This window comes from Falco rusticolus, chromosome 2 (genome assembly GCF_015220075.1).
Source record: "Falco rusticolus isolate bFalRus1 chromosome 2, bFalRus1.pri, whole genome shotgun sequence".
NCBI classification, from domain to species: domain Eukaryota; kingdom Metazoa; phylum Chordata; class Aves; order Falconiformes; family Falconidae; genus Falco; species Falco rusticolus.
Genome location: NC_051188.1, coordinates 25319202 through 25336124, shown reverse-complemented (window position 1 = coordinate 25336124; position 16923 = coordinate 25319202). Strand labels below are relative to the sequence as shown.

The following is a 16923-nucleotide window of genomic DNA, read 5'->3' as shown; positions in this document are numbered from 1 at the left end:
CATAGCCTGGGCTGCATCAAAAGAAGCGTGGCCAGCAGGCTGAGGGAGGTGATTCTCACTTTCTACTCTGCTCTTGTGAGACCCCACCCAGAGCACTGCATTCAGCACTGGGCCCCCCAACAGAAGAAGGACATGGACCTGTGGGAGTGAATCCAGAGGAGGGCCAAAAGATGATCAGAGGGCTGGAGCACCTCTCCTATAAAGACAGGCTGAGAGAGTTGGGGTGGTTCAGCCTGGAGAAGAGAAGGCTCTGGGGAGTCCAGTACCTCAAGGGGCCCTACAGGAAAGCTGGGGAGGGACATTTTACAAGGACATGTAGTGAAAGGACAAGGGGGAATGGCTTTAAACTGAAAGAGGGCAGATTTAGATTAGATATCAGGAAGAAATTTTTAACTGTGAGGGTGGTGAGGCACTATGAGAAAAGTTGTGGGTGCCCCATCCCTGGATGCGCTCAAGGCCAGGCTGGATGGGGCTTTGAGCAACCTGGTCTAGTGGAAGGCGTCCCTGTCCCTGGCAGGGGGGTTGGAACTAGATGATCTTTGAAGGTTCCTTCCAATCCAAACCATTCTATGATTCTATGGTTCTGTGAATATTGTGACTAAATTTTGTGTGATGGTCCCTGAGAAAGAATTAGAAGTCACTGCAGGACTTCCATGGGACTAAGAAGCTGTAGTTTTGATAAAGAGCTGAAAGTCACTTAAAGGACTATCAGGGACACATACCTGATAAAGTACCTCATTGCATAAAAGGCAGAAGTTTCCCTTGACAGCAAAACAGAGTCACTGATTTTGATGGAGTACTGTGGCATGGCAGCAAGGACTCTCCCAGCCACTGCATTACCGCAGGGAAGCAGAGGATTGCAATCTTAGCTGTGGTCCAGCACTTAAGACGGTATCTCATAGCATCTTGTTCCTAAGACAGGCTCCATAATGAAAGACCAACATCTACTTCATGTCTTGGGACAGGGCTGAAGATTAGCTCCCAGAATGTGCCAGGACAGAGGTGGTGATGGGTGCCCCAGCAACTCCACTAGGAGAAATGCAGATGGACCAGTGGTGTCAGTGGTGGAGTTATATGCTTCACACTCCTGCTTGCATTCTCTTATGTCTCACTCCTATTTAAGAGATGCCAAACCCATCCCCGCTGAGATACCGCCTAATGCTTAAATGATTGGAACAATATTTATTAGCTCCAGGACTGCTGAAACAGAGTATAACGTTTCTTCCAGAAGTTCAGCACACACACTGTACACAACCATAGAAGAAAACCTGTGAGAGGATTGAGCTCATTTTTCAGACAAGCAAAGCATCCACTGCTTTAAAAAAAAAAAAAGAAGAAGGGTTAGGCCCCAGTTGTCCTAGCTAATTTGGACAGAAAATAATTTCAGTTTTGATAACAGAGAAAGTTCTGAGTCAACTCCCCAACATTTTGAAGTTAATGACAAACTCTTTTAATCTTGGTTATTTTGTGATGTGCAACTAATTCCTGACATGCAACTTGCATGACATACTCCGCAGGGCACACTTGACACTAGAGGTTAATTTCTTTTGTATGCTTACATATTTACATTCCTTCCCTCCTTATGAAATATAAACATCAAGACAAGTATTTTGACCTTCAAGAAATAGAAACGCATTTCACCGTCATGTTAAGACAACTTTTGTTTAGCAGATTACAACTCTGGAGACTGGTTTGGGTCATTGATTAAAATCCAATGCAACAAATTCATACAGCATTAATTGTTAGCGCACACAAAAAATGTTAAGCAAGAAGGATTAAAGGCTGCTCAGGCATACCACAGCTCTTTCCAGCAAGACAAATTACAGCTATTATTTTATATCAATGAACTGTAATAATCTTCAATTCCCTGCACTGGCAGGAAAATTTGTGATAATGAACTCTTATCTACCTTACCTTCTACCTTATGATAATCAGGGTACTTCTTTGGTAGAGAAGGGGACAATCCTCACATCAGCTTTGCTCATATGAATTTATTTAACAAAATACATTATACAAATCAGTCTTCCAATCACACCATATGTTTTTTATGATTAATGCTCAAGTAGAGTTGTTTACCATAGCTGTCTAAAAATAATGTGATTTTTAAAATAACATTTCTCACAGAAGTTAACACTTGGACTTCAGAAACAGGGAGCAAAGCCTGAATGCCCCACTCACCCTTTGCACAGCTGATCTTTGCAGAGCAGAGAAAGTTTTAGTGAAAGTAGTTGCTGCCTTTAGTTTATTGATCACTTTTTTAAAATCACTTTCACCTTTGGCATTCTGTGGGAGCGTGAAGCTGACTCCTCTGCAACCTTTTAGACTTGTTCAGTGCTTAAGTCCCACTCAGGTGGAAGCAGCCTGGAGTTTTCATTTGGAAGTAGCAGGAGGTGATGCTGGATGAAAGCAAGGGTAATCCTCTCAGCAAGCAATTCTAAGCAGGTCTCAAAAGATGAAATCAGCTGAAGAAATGGATCATCTAGAGGCTGGTCCTGTGCTATTCACTGTTTCAAAGTCTCTCTGCACCGCCCCCTCCCACTTGATCTGTGAAGCAGGCGTGCAGTGCTCAGCGCAGGTCCGGCACAGCGCCGTCGCTGGGCTGTGTGGATGCAGGCTGTGGGGGCAGCCATCCCCACCCCGGGGCACCCTTGCTTGCCAGGCTAAGGTTCTCTTTTTCTGATAAAAGGGTTATATGGTAGCCTCATGAGGGCAAAAAATGGCAAATTCCTTTTTAGTTTCTGACAGCCACTGGCTCATACGTTTCCATCAGCCTCATTTGTCAGTACATAGTAGGAGGGGTGAGGGTTACTGGTCCCTGCTTCCTTCAGAACAGCCCAGGACCTCAGTTCTGCATCACACTGTCTCTAAGCAAGGGCTACAGCTACCCAAAAGGGAGGAGAAGCGGCATCCAAGATGGTTAGCCTCTAAGATGTCGCCAAAAAGCACAACACTTACTGATCATTATCACAAAATATTTCAAGTTGGAAGGGACCCTTAAGGATCCTTGAGTCCAACACCCTCCTCCCCGCAGAACTACCGAAGAGTAAGAGCATCATCCACACTCCTTGAACTCCAACAGGCTCGGTGCTGTGACCGCTTCCCTGGAGAACCTGCTATGGATACTAAGGCAAAATTGCCTTAAAAATTACTGTAGGAAGGAAAAATGCGTGTGGAGAGTTAGAACATACTGTGCCCATGTGTTTAAATTTGTGTGTTCTAGACTGTGGCAGATAAGAGGCAGGAGCAGCGTCAGCAGAGGGAAATGCTGGCTTTCAGGAGCAGGGGTAGCTGCTTCCTCTCCCAGTGACCCCTGGCCATTGTCCCATTTTTCCATCCTTGACTACTCTCGATTCATTCCAGGTAGAACATGATCAACATGAAACTTCCAACAAGTGGCAACAAGAACACCTATGGAGAGGTTTATGTTGGGGTTTCAGTCTTCTGGACAAATCAGAGCAGGCTGCTTCTCTGCCTCCTCCGACTAACCCTGCAATCCAGCTCCTGCCTCCTCCAGCCTCCACAGCAATACTGTCCCTGGGCACTTCAATTGCACGTCACAAATCCCTACATATGTTCCTCTTCTTCCTGTTTTGGGTGTTGGTGTTGGTTTTTATTGGGGGTTTTTTTGGTATGGGTTTTTTGGGGGGGGTGGGAGCGTTTCATCTTTTGAACTTACAGTTCTGTGTCATCACACACTATACTTGTGGCAGGCAAATGGTTAGTTTGTTCAGCTTCTAAAAAGTAGCAGATAAGACTCAGCTCCTGAAAGAGCGGGTAATTTGTACATGTGGTAATTACACCCCTTCTACCATTATTGTGCTCTTCTTTGTAATGGATTTAAGTACCCCTTTCCACTCTCGCTGATTAATTTCATGGTTTTCCAGGATCTCTGACAGTCAAGACTCACATCTGAGAAGCTACCAGTGCTGTGGATTTGGGTGACAAAAGCAGATTGAGGGAAAAAAAAATCCGAAATTCTAGACTTCTTCAGTTTTAAGGAGACCAGTTGAGCACCATTGTGCTGAGAATGAATCTGAAGGCAAGCTGTGCATTAACACCACACACTGAATAGTCAAGTTCCCAAGAATGGCAGTGACACTACCTCTTCAAGGATTAATGCTGCCTTTTGTACATTTTAAACGGGAGGACAGTGTTAGGACTAGTGAGATTCTTCCTTTATAAATTACTAGCGGAAGGGCTCTAGCATCTGACAAAAAAAAAAAACCCCAAATAAACAACCCTTCCCTGCTAACAAAAAAAAAAAAGTGAGGGGGAAGGAAGAGAACAGGAAAATATTTAATTCACTTTCTCTTTAAATACTATCTAGTAATAGCCTAAATTATCAGAGCGAAGTCACAAAGGGCATGCATTCAGTCATTTTTAGGGTATTACAGCACATAGACATAACACATGAAAGACTTGCAATATGAAGTAGCATAGATGGTGTTGGTTGAGACTTTTTTATTATTTTGAGGGGTTGTGGGGTGCTGGGTTTTTTTGTGTTTATTGGTTTTTTTCCCTTAAACTTCAGTGGCAGCCTTTAGTCTTACCCTGGGGGAGGGTATGGATACTCACAAACAGTATAAAACACTAACTGAACATTTCAGTTGTTCATATATTTACGATGTATTGCCATTTTTGAAGTGTCTCATCAATTTAACAGGTGAGAGTATTTGTTAAAAGTTGAAATGTTACACTTGCTAAACCACAGCCAAAGGAATAATCTTTACCTCAACAGCATAATGTATGTTGAGGTAAACATGAAAGTGTCAGACAGCAAGTGGACTTGCTTTATACAGGTATATTCCTTCTAAACAAATTGTCCGTGTTGCCAAACTGGTTTACAAGCAACACAAAAGTATTTCTCATCCACAGTTTCAATGCAATTGCTTACAAACAAAAGTCAGAAAACATTGTGGCTAAAATAAAAGCAGCCAGTGAGATACACAAATCGGCAGGCAGAACATAGATGCTCACACTGGAACAACCATCTTTTCCTTACAGCCTTGCCCAGGAACAATCAAAAGGCAAGCATGCAGCATCCATGTTCTCTGTTTAATGTCAGCTTAAAAATAATGCAAAGTGACTATGATCTTATACTTCTTCCAAGGCAACTCGCTTTCTTTCTGAAAAGCTAATGTATTTTTGTATGGATCTAAAGACAGAGTTGTGGTTGTCAAACAATCCATCTCATTTCTAAACCTGAACAAATACCATTCTTTAGTTTACTATTAATAGCAAAATAAAGTATTTGATTTTGAACTAGACCCACAAGCAATCAAGCATGGACAAGCAGACATTTACAACGTTGGCATCATGACACAACATTCTGTGTACAACTTTGGGCATCAGAGTTAGAAAATCATGTCATCCAGTCCATCCTCCATAAACTTCTTGTAAATTGCCATAAACTTTGCAACAAATGCTTCCAGATGATAAATGGCTTTGCTGCCCAGTTGCAGGCGGTGTTCATAGAAGGCTGCCATCTGTGCAACTTCTCCTTTCAGTTGCCCATCACAGTTATTTAGAAGTTCTGTCAGGAGGCCCTAAAAGGGGAAAAAAACCCAAACAAACAGGACAGTATTTGTAAAGTTACCTATTTTTTTTTGTTAAGAGGATAACCTCGTTTCTCTGAAAATAGCCAAGCTATGACCAACAGTTCATTCATGAATCCAACGGAAGAGACATTCAAGAATCATTACACCACCTATTTGACAGAACTAGATTCATGGAACCACATCCCTTCAGAACTTTCTTTCAAGACAAATTCCTCATACCAAAATAAATGTTACCTATTCTGTTCTTAGATAAGAAAAAATGTCATACACTGGAACTACTTATACCTTAATAAAGATGATAAATTAACCTCATCTCCAAATACTTTAACTTCTGTTGCATGCAGGCACATGGCCCATTTTTACCAAGACAGCAAGTGTATTAGAATCACTTCGTATCTCAGCAGTATTGACCACAAAGAGAAAGAACATTAATAAGTAACAAGGAAAGGGCTCATTTAAAATTTAAGTATATTTGTTTACATACTTTTGTATGTACCAACATACACAAGATACTTGACAAAAAAACCCAGAAGTGCCTTATTTTCAATCTAAGTCTGCAATAAAATCATTGCAAATCTATTAAAACAATCACAATTAAATAAGAAGCATCTCTAGACCATTTCAAGTTTGTTGAGTGGGTAGAGAACATCCACCTTTGGCCTAACAACAACAATCCCCCAACAGGGCAACGCAGGATCCACTAACCTACCCTAAGAAAGGAAGGTTAAAAAAGCATCTAACTACCTAACTGTCAGAAAGCAGAAATCAGTTCACATGAAAAGAAATTTATTATCTTGTAATTATGTCTGATGGCAAAGCGCACCTACGGTAAGTTGCAAATATTAGCTTTAATCTTTGTTCTGCTCTACTTTTCTTCAGCATCCTTCTATTCTGGCTAAAATAACAACATGTAAATTCCATTTACTTTTTTTTCCTCCCAAGATGGCTTCTGTCTTTGAAGAGGCCTGTTGGTCTAGCATCCTTCAGCAAGCCTCTCTACTAGGACACAGCAAATTCTGAACTTATAAAACCAAAGCTTTTGTAAAAAGAAAACAAATCATATCAAAATTAGCCCATAAAACATGCCTATGTTTCGATACAGAAACTGGCCTGAGGAGTCTTCAGGGGGACAAAGCACGTCCTCCTTTATTTTTACTCAGCTATAATGCTGCTGTGCTGTGGTCACAGAACAAGTTTTACTAAACCATTCAGAGGTGTGAAGAAGGAAGCCTGCAACAAAAATAAACTAAACATTTTCCGAATTAAAGAGTCTTCCTGACCACAAAATCTACACAACTCAAAGCCATCATGCCTAAACATATTAGGACATGAACCTAACTAGACAGTCTAGTGTATCGACTGAGGATCATGAGAATTGAATGCCATGTATCAGTGTTTGCAGGAACAAGATCTTTAATTACTCCTTCAGAGCAATAACCTGAACCATTTTGGCTACTCCAGTGGAAAGAAACACAAGAGAAAAGTATCTCTTGGTCACTCACGTCTGTTTGGAAAGGTCACAGCTTTTCATCAATATTTGGATTATTTGTGATGTTCTGGTGTGGGGTTTTGTCTTTTTAAACTCAAACTGAGACTGTCAAAGCATTATAAGTAACACATTAAGAGCTAGATAGCTGAATTACCTTCATTATAATCTCAGGAGGAATACAGTGTGTCAGGAGTTCATAAAGCCGTCCACGGACCTCTAAAAGCCTGTTGGAAAGACACCACAAAAACATCAGAAGTATGTCCCCAAAGCATACTAATGTGTTTTTACTATTTGTGAAATATGCTGCAGGAGAAGAGTCAACCCAAGTGTGTTTTTTGTTTTGGTTTTGTGTGTTGTTGTAAACCAAAAAGCACTGCACAAGTCAGTCTGTTTCAATTCAAACACTATGTAACACCTTTTACTCAAACCAGTATGGTAAGTTACATATACGTAAGTTACAATGGTCTCAGTTAATCTAGAAGCTACAAGACTATTAGAATTTGTCTCAGGCTTGTCTCCCTTTAACTCCTCTTAATATCTAAATTATTATTCATGCTCAAGATTAGTGAGAAGACAGCACAAAATTCATTAGAACAAGACTCATTTACACTGTTTTCCAGTTTCATTGTTTACAAGAGGGAGTAAGATGATTAGGTGGTAGAAAGTGACACGACACCAATTCTCAACTTTGGTATCAGGAGGTCAGACTAAAGTTATTTAATTTAAATTACAAGAATTTAAGTGACATCTCACCTAACCTAAGGAACAGACTAAAAGGATCACACCAGGAATATGATGCCAAGATGGATAAAGGGGGCATCTCCTAATGACCTTGAAATAAGTGATGGTTTCTCACTTCCAATTCTTTTACAAATGGTGTGTTTGTGAACCAGAAGCCTGAAGTAAAACAATGCCCTCCACACAACAACAACAAAAAAAACCAACCCAAAAGACAAGATAGCATGACATGCAACTAAGCTTACGCTCAATTTTGATTACAAAGCTTCAACAGAGAAAACCAGTAATAGTTTCAGTTCCTGAAGATCATTAAGCCTCCTCTGGTAGTTTTAAAGCTGACTTCCTCTGGCTGCAAAGTAGCTAAGTACCAGCTCCAGTAGAAATGCCAGAAAATTACATAGAACTAAAGCAAAGATGTCATATTCTTAATTAGAGCATTATTTTTAGGTTTGAGAGTACACCAAAAGCATAATTTATAGCTGCAAGCAAGTGTAATCACCTACTTTTGTGGTGTCTGTTCACTGACAATAGCATTTGCAGTTTCTCTCAAATAAACTTCCCAGTCCATCTCAGGAATGTCTTGATCAGCAGTAAAAGGATACCTACATAATAATACATTTAAAAAATTAAAATCAAAGCAAACCGTCACCTATTCTAACAAGACCTCAGAAGCAAGTTCATGTATGTGTCAGAGTAATTTATATTAATTTTTATGAGTGACTTACTGTTGTACTCTGCAGGACTCACACATAAGCAGTGCTTTACGAAGATTTCTGCCAGATTTCTCTGCAAGCCTTTGAGCCAATTCCTGAGGAAGAGTCAGGCCTTCTTTCTTACACACACTGGACAAGACGTGACAGATCTAGACGGAAAACAGTGAGAGCAACACTTTGTGAATAGTTTAGCATCTACAGATTCTCCTGTCAGAACCACTTCTGGAACAGAGATGGACCAGTCTTTCAAAAGACATGCTTGAGAAGTCACCCACCACAAAGCAAAACTAGGTACATTTGTGGAAGAAAAATACCTCATAAATCCACAGCAAGAATTTATCTAGTAAGAACTTTTAAATAACTTATTTTTGATTGTTTCAACACACATCTTCAATGCTGGGAGCAGGCACTCGTACAGCCAGGCACCGGCTTTGAATAGGTCCTATAATTTTTGACATGGAGTTGCAGCACAAGATCAACCTGCACGTCGCCATGTACTTCTCCATTGTTCTTCGCAAAGCATGCTGAGCATCTTTAGTGAGTTTGTCCACTTCTGTTAACAGCACCACTGAAAAAGGATTAAAAATAGTGGAGGTTTTTTATTAATATCAAGCCTTTCTAAGAAAATGAGTACTTTGACATACAAGTGATAAGTGATACAAGCAGAAAAAGGCAACATGGTTCCACAGGCAGGAAAATAAAAATTAAGACAACCTGTGTGCCTTTTTGACTGTATAATCTTCTGATCCTTCACACCCTATATTCATGTCCTGGAAAGTCAATTTCTTCAGAACACAGCCTGAAACACTTCAGTGCCAAGAAATAATCCAGGTGGGTGTAGAAGCTTTCACTTTGATTTCACTCTACTGATTAGTAGAGTAACTTTTAAAATTTTCAAGTAAGAAATGCAAAAAAAATTATGGCTAAGGACATACCAAAAAGTAAAAATTTCTTGAAGACCCTCCTCTCAATACATTGTATATTTAAAAGCCAATGTCTTAAAAAAGGAGCAGTAGAAAGCTGCCCTGTTATTGTAGCTGCAGCACCTTTCCATAGTCTTTTAAAAGAAAAATGTATTTTTATAAAATGCTTCAGAACAATCACGAGATACCTAACATCAAGCAGCTAACCTAGCCTTCTGCAGGTTCCTCCACAGGCAGCTCACAGATGGCTCATTTCAGTACTGTGAATGGTCCAGTGAGAACAGCCTGGAGGAACAAGTCAGCACATTACTCCCATTTCTCTTCTGGTTATATACACAGCCTAAAGGAGACCAGCCAGCTTAACAGATACTCTGAGGTACGTGCTATGACTGCAGTTGTAAGGATATATAAATCACTAACTGGTAGAACCAATCACTGCCTAGCAGCTTAGGTGAAGTGCAGTATTTCCTGAGAATAGTGAAGCAATGAGACAAAGTACTAAATCCATGGCATTTTCAACTAATTTCTGCTCTACTCTGTCAAGATTTCTTCTCTCCTTCAATCTCTTGTTATATAGTTCTGATTTTGCTTTGAATTTAGTCATGGGAAGGAAAAGTAAGCCTTGTAGCAAAACATGTCTTGGTGAATGCAACAAAAGCCTTCTTCATTTTCTTACCCAGTGTCCTTCCATACTCTATGATAAAATGCTTTTAAACTTTCTGCCTAAGACAGCTCATGACCCAAAACATTACAAATAAGCAGCTAATACTTAATATCACCATTTGCCAGGTTATCCTGCCCATCATCTCAATGTTAAGCCTCAGTCACTCATAATTCAACTACTACTGTAGATCATTAAACTAAAGTTACAGTGCATTTCAGTGGTAGACTTGGAAAAAAGACAGCAGGCATCCAAGCTCCCTCTGCCCAGCCACAGTCATTCAACTACACCCTGTCCTTGTAAGAAACCAACAGAAGAGACTACTTCATGCTGAGTATTTAACCACTCAAGGTATTTCCACAGTGGAAGAAAAATGGGAAGTTGTTTAATTTGGGAAAGGTTCATGTGTGCCTTCGTGGAATATACAGGTGCAAACAGAACAGTCAGCTGACATCTCTGAAAAAACAAGCTTAAGAGGGATTTTAACTGGTTTCAACTGTTTTTACTCACCTTTAAAGTCTCGTTGAGTACTTGTCTCAAGCTGTTGGGACTGTGCTACTGTCTTCAAGAGCTCCTGAATTACTACACGGTCATTGTTTCCTGCATCACTGTACCAGGAATATAAATAAAGCTTGCTTTAAAACAACTTTATATTGCATACAAAATACATCCTCCTACGCAGCCCCTTGGGTCAACTGGCTGAACAAGAACGCCAAAAGAATTCAGAAGCTGTTGGGGTTACAATTAAGCTCAACACACGTACTTTCTTGAAAGTTACCTTCCCAATAACAAAAACAAACTAAAGCTTATGCAGGCACAGCTGCATTAGTAGCACCGTATTGGGAAGTAGCTAAACAGTTCTCAAATGATTTATTAAATCATTAAATTAGAACTTATCTTTCTGGTATGAGAAATCTAAACTTTTGTTACCTACAGTTTGGGCAAAGATCCACAATATGAACATTTTTATCCATTATGGGAAGAAAAATTAAGCCTAACCACATAATAGGATGCCTGACTCAAAAGACTGATGTAGATACACTACGAACAACCTATACGCTTAATAAACTTGAATGGCAGGCACACTCAAGTTACAAAGAGCTACTAGTAAAAGACTGATAGCGAGATACTATTACAGCATGGATGGTTAGCTTTTCTCCTCTTTTTCTTTGCTTTTTGCAGTAATCTAGCTTGCAAGTCAGTCCTCATTGGTTGTCAAATCTGAGCCAAACTAGCTGAGCTACTAACCTGGGGACTGAGAAAGCTGTGCAGTGCTACTGTAGTGATAGGAGAAAAGGCAAGAGGAAATCTAGTATCTTCCTATGATTTCCTGCCTTCTAAGAGAAAAAAACCTCACTCTTTAGCATCCCAGACACCTTCACAGACGCAGCAGTAGTTGCAATATTTCACTGGCAAGCTAGTGAAAAGGCATTTGTCCATCTAGTTCTAGTCACCACTCAACCAGACCCTCCCTGTTCTTGTCAAAGAGAAAGCAGCAGAACATCCAGAAGTGTATTAGCTCAACAGTTCACAATCTCTTGAATAGGCTACACTGACTTTGACCACAGAGATATGTCCTTCAGCAAGGGAACAGACCTTTGATTATTACACTGTGGAAAACAAAAAGCAGGATGAAACAAGCAGGCTCTACTTAAAAGCTAGGCTAGTTTTTGGAAATGGAAAGTGATTATGATAGTTTCCTAATGTTTAAAGATAAGTTATTATCTGCAGTAACAGAAAACCCAGTTATAATTGCATGGTGAAAGATTATCCTTGGTATTATATGACCACACCAAACATTCCACGAAAAAAATGAACAAAGGCAGTTACCACACAAGAGTTTAATTTTTATTGTTCCTTATTCTTTCACTACACACTTAATCAGGAGAACCCATTTCAAAGCATCTACCCAAGCCTGTCAAATAACCAGCAGACAACACTTTAGAATTCAGTCAACATCTTCCTTTTGGAGAATAAAAGAACAGTTCCATCTAATAAAGTTTCATAATAAATTCCATGTCTGCAGAGTCCTTTCCAGAAGTTAATTTTCTTTCCCTGTTGGCCATTTATCATGTCCCATGTTACTCAAGACACAACATGACTTGACAGTATTACAATTCAATCAAACTGCACAGGCTATAGCACAGCACATGCAGGTTCACCATCTGGTCTGACACAAACATGACAATTGCTTGATCACTTAAAGTTGATGAATTAATATATTTATTCTTAACCAAAACTCAGCACTATTATATACAGTTCTACACTTTCAGGATTTTTATAAAATAATTCTATTTTACTTTAAATATACGTTTCAAGCTATAAGTACTCCATGGAGAGTAACAGAAGTATTAGTAGTATTAGGTTATCAGAGCAGAAGATCGATCAGTCATATTTTATATCACCAAAATGCCATATTCAAACAGTTAATTACAAATAAAAGTCTCAGTCTTAATTACTTTGGTCTGTATTAGAATACCAGCAGATATTCACTAATCAGTAGGCAGAGATTAGCTGCAAAACAAGATTTTAAAGGAGACGTGGTCCATGAGAATAACTTCTAGAGCAACATGAAAAAAGGTTTAGCAATTAGCACAGTTACTTTGGGATACACACTTTCTTATAATTGCAACCCAGACAAATAAGCCAACATAACCAAAGCCTTCTAGTACACAATGACACTCTCATGTGGTCTAAAGCAACATTAAAAGTATTCAGGTAAATACAAGTAATTACTTTGTGTCAGTGAATTATCACCAGCAATTTCACAACTGTCAAACATGACATACAGTATACTATTACAGCTTCTGTCTTTTAAATCAAGATCCGACCTTGCTCATGACAAGATTCCCAGTTATTTTGTTGTCATGTTCTTTCCCATGCTCTGAACTCTTAAAGAGTTACTGAGTAAACCTTGCTTACATTCAAATCATGATTTTTTATTTGTGAGAGAACTAACAATAGGGGGAGGTGTTAGTTCTAATATAAGTTCTCAGTTTCAACTTAAATGGTTAGATCTATGAATCCAGATGTTTCTGTCACCCAGTTCTCAACATCAGCATGCTCACGTGGCTAGTTAAGCAGAACATTACTGTCTTTAGTCTAGAGCAATCCAAATTTTTTTCATTTAGAGCTGTTAATTAAAAATCTTCTCCCTGCTCCCATCTGCAGTCCAGTCCAAATCCATAAACCATTATCTAATTTGCTCAGGCAATACATTGGGCAGTTAGTCCCTTATATAGCCAGGTTGAAACCGTTTGCAATATGACCAGCAGCTTATATTTGAAGTGAAACATTTCTACTGTACACTTACCTTGGGTTAACTTCAAGGTGATAATTACTTGCAATGGTGCTAATTTCAATTTTCTTTTTAGAAGGTGCCTATGTAGAATGTAAGTATATTAAAATTCAGGAGTGTTCTAGAAATCTGATGCAAAATACCTTACAGATGATAACCAGCTAGGTCACAGGCAAATCAGAAGTCGCAGAGATCAAAGAACTGCTGATGCATTAGACTTACAGATCTCCTACCCTCCAACCCCACCTCCAAAGGAGAAAAGGAGTACTGACACATCAGCCAGCCAGTAAAATAATAACAGTAATGGTTATTATAGCAACACATAGCACAAGTCACTGCATGCTGCAGTTACTGAGGTTTGTAACAAGAAGTCTTATTATTGGATTCAGCTGTTCAAAGTAAGTGATACTTTGTCCCTCCAAAGAAAAGTTTTGCAGGGAAAACCACTGGACAAGCCTTAAAAGGCTGTTTACTTCTCTTGGTGAAGGATTTCAAGTCTACACCTTGTTTAAATAAAACACTAGTATTTATATCACCAATGACTTTGGGTCTGAATAGTTAAATATATTCTATGTTTCTATCATCCAGTCCAAGTATTGTATTAGTTTCACTACTGTGAATTAAGAAGCAAGCATTAACTAACCTACTTATCAATGAAGCTCGATAACTCCTTGCTGGTTAAGCGTTCCATAACAAGGATTATATGAATTGATAATATAACCTTTTAATAATAAACAACTAAGCAAAAAAAAATTCTAATACTGAAATTGTTTTCTCATTCTCATAGTGAGAAGTTAAAACTTATGTATATGCAAAAAGCAGTGCTAATTATCTGTAAAATAACCCTTATTTTAAAAATTAATTCAATTCTATACACCTAGTTGAGATCTAGTCTATCACAACTCATGGTATTGTCCAAACCCACCTGTAAAAAACAAACAGCCCACCTCCAAAAAAACCCAAAAACAACCAACCAGTCACAGAAAACAAAAAACCAACCCACATCTTCCCACCCATGAAGACCTAAGGAACAAGAACATCTGGCAAAAAGTATTTGCTCATGTAACCAAACTAGTCTGATTAATTACATAGAAGAGTTTGAAGATACTGAGTGAAAAAAAAAGTTTCTATTTGAGTTTTAAAGGCCTCACAACAGAAACACACCAGTATACAAATATCCACTCTACTTCAATGTAGATGGGTCATTTTTTTTTTTACCGTTATACTCTGATGCTCAATCCTCAGTTTTTCCACTCCTGCACCATATAATTCCCTTAACAAACACATTATTCTTGTCTTTTTTCCAGCTCCTGAAGGTCCATATACCAGCAGATGAGGGAAGTCACCACACTGAACCTGAACACAAAGCAACAAGATTAGTTAGCTACAACAATATTTTCCTTATGAGAGATTATTCACCCTTTCATTCTCACCCAAGTTTACATGAAATAATTTTTCCAGGTCAGTTACAACACAACACCTAGAAGCAGAACTGCCAAGTAACTCATTTAACTGCAAACACCTCACCCCTATAAAAAAATAATAAAAAAAACCCAAACAAAAAGTCCCAAACCCAAAACCCCCACCAAACAACAAAACAAGCCCCAAATCCAACAAAAAAACACTCCAACATCTACATGTTTTCCAGGGTTTCTAGCGTGATAGCTGCAATAAACACAGCTGTAAAAAAGGGTTAAAACAAAGTTTAAAGCAGATATACACATACATAATTATGGTATATATGCATATATATAATTATTTTGCTGTTTCACTTGCAAGCCTTTAACATAAGCAAATAAGTGATAGCCTGCATTTACATAAAGTTAGGAGTTTGTTTCTTGAAAAAGCTAAAAAGCACGGCCCGGAGAACATCTGACCAAACCCCACAATCAAGAGTTTACAACGATCAGAGAGAAACACTGAGGGAGTGAATCATCCCAGGGTCTAGCAAAGAGAAGCCAGTACAGCCAAGCAATTAGATAGTCCTGACTTTTATTCCCAGCTGCTCCCCTTAAAAACTTCAGCTAACTTTTAAGCAAACAAGCTAAACCCTGCTTTCAGAGGCACCGGTCGCTCCCGGCTGAAACCAGCAGAAGCACTGACGCACACCGCTCCTCAGAAAGGCATGGCGCTCATTTCCTCGCAGCCTTTTCCTCAGCGTCAAGGCGAGGCTGCGGAGCGGGGCACGCTGCCCCGAAGGCCAGGGCCTGCACAGCGGGGCAGCGCCCAGCCCAAACCCTGCAGACGCGCGGGAGCAGTGTCACAGGCCGCCGAGCCCCGGCCCCAGGAGGATCCCCGCTGCGGGGAGGGGAGGACTCGGTGGCGGGCCCGCCTCAGGCGTCCCACGGCGGGAGGCCGCGGCGGGCAGAGGCCGCCAGGGTGGCCGCCGAGGGCCACCGGACGGGCCCGGGCACCCCCTCACCAGGTTGCGGAGCTGCGCAGCCTGCTCGCGGTGGTAGTCCAGCCGGCCGAGGGAACCGGGCCGGTACTTGTCGGCCCAGAGGCTCATGGCGGTTGAAAAGCGCGCGCCGAACTGCAGCGCGCAGCCGCAGCCCGTCAGCGGCGGGAGGAGCTGTCAGTACGGCGGCCGCCGAGGGACAAGCGCCGGCGGCGGCGGGAGCGCGCTGCTGCTCCGCCCCCGCCGCCTCCTCGCGTGAGCCCCAGTGGCCGCGCCGCCGCCCGGCCGGGGCGGGCCGCGGCGGCTGCGGGCCGTTTTCGCCTCCCAAGTGGCAGTATTTTGCCCCCTGCGCCCTGGCAGGTGACACGGGGCAAAGCTCGTGCTCCGGGGTGGCGGCTGCCCCCGCACTCGCTGCCGCGGGGTCCCGCCTTCTGCAGTGCCGGGCCTGGTGTCACCCGCTATGGCGTGGGCAGGCCGCCGGGGCAGGGACGGCTAACGCCAGGCCCGGCGGTGCCAATACCAGCCCTGGGGACCACTGCTGCCGGCATCACCGCCGCAGATCAACTCATTATTTTTCCTACCGGCATACAGATACGTGCCAGGTGGCAGGCGAGCGGTAGTGACGGCGTGTGAGGCGCATGGGTGGCCTCCCGCCGCAGCGCGTTAGATCAGAGAGCTGGGGCCTGAGGTGAGCTCCCGTGGGGTGACCCACCGCCCCAGCCGCTGGAGGGTACGCAGGCAGGGAAGGAGGCAAGGAGGCAGCGAGGGGCTGGCAGAAAAAAGCCCTTCAGGCACACATGGTCCGCTCGCCCTGCCTGTGACCAGGTCCATCAGTGTGTGTTCGGCCTCTTGACCTGTACAGATGGCCGGCAAAAAGAGGACAGTTTTCTGTGTCAGGGGAACATATGGTCCTTAGGTTCTTTGTCTTGGTTGTCACCCTGGACTTGCAGCTTCATTATAAATCAATGGGTTGCCCAAAATCTATGTACTACACTGTGAAGTTGCAAGCTCCATCTATGTTCGTGGCTTTCTGCATATACAGAATACGTATGTACAGAATTACGTAGAGAATATGTATATAATAGGGAAACTCTCATTTTGTTTCTTCATGTAGTAGCCCAAATAAATGAAGCATGATGCACAAA

At 41.3% G+C, this 16923-nt stretch overlaps 1 protein-coding gene across 1 annotated transcript; it reads right to left on the bottom strand.

The window, feature by feature from the left end:
• Positions 1 to 4281: 4281 nt before the first annotated feature.
• RFC3 (replication factor C subunit 3) lies at positions 4282 to 15933 on the bottom strand. The gene is made up of 9 exons (XM_037377576.1): positions 15803 to 15933; positions 14599 to 14736; positions 13396 to 13463; positions 10593 to 10690; positions 8885 to 9066; positions 8511 to 8647; positions 8289 to 8387; positions 7202 to 7271; positions 4282 to 5546 (listed from the first exon to the last, which is right to left on the bottom strand). The coding sequence occupies exons 1-9, from the start codon at positions 15887 to 15889 to the stop codon at positions 5355 to 5357; spliced, it is 1071 nt and encodes a 356-aa protein (XP_037233473.1). The 5' UTR covers positions 15890 to 15933; the 3' UTR covers positions 4282 to 5354.
• Between the last annotated feature and the right edge of the window lie 990 nt (positions 15934 to 16923).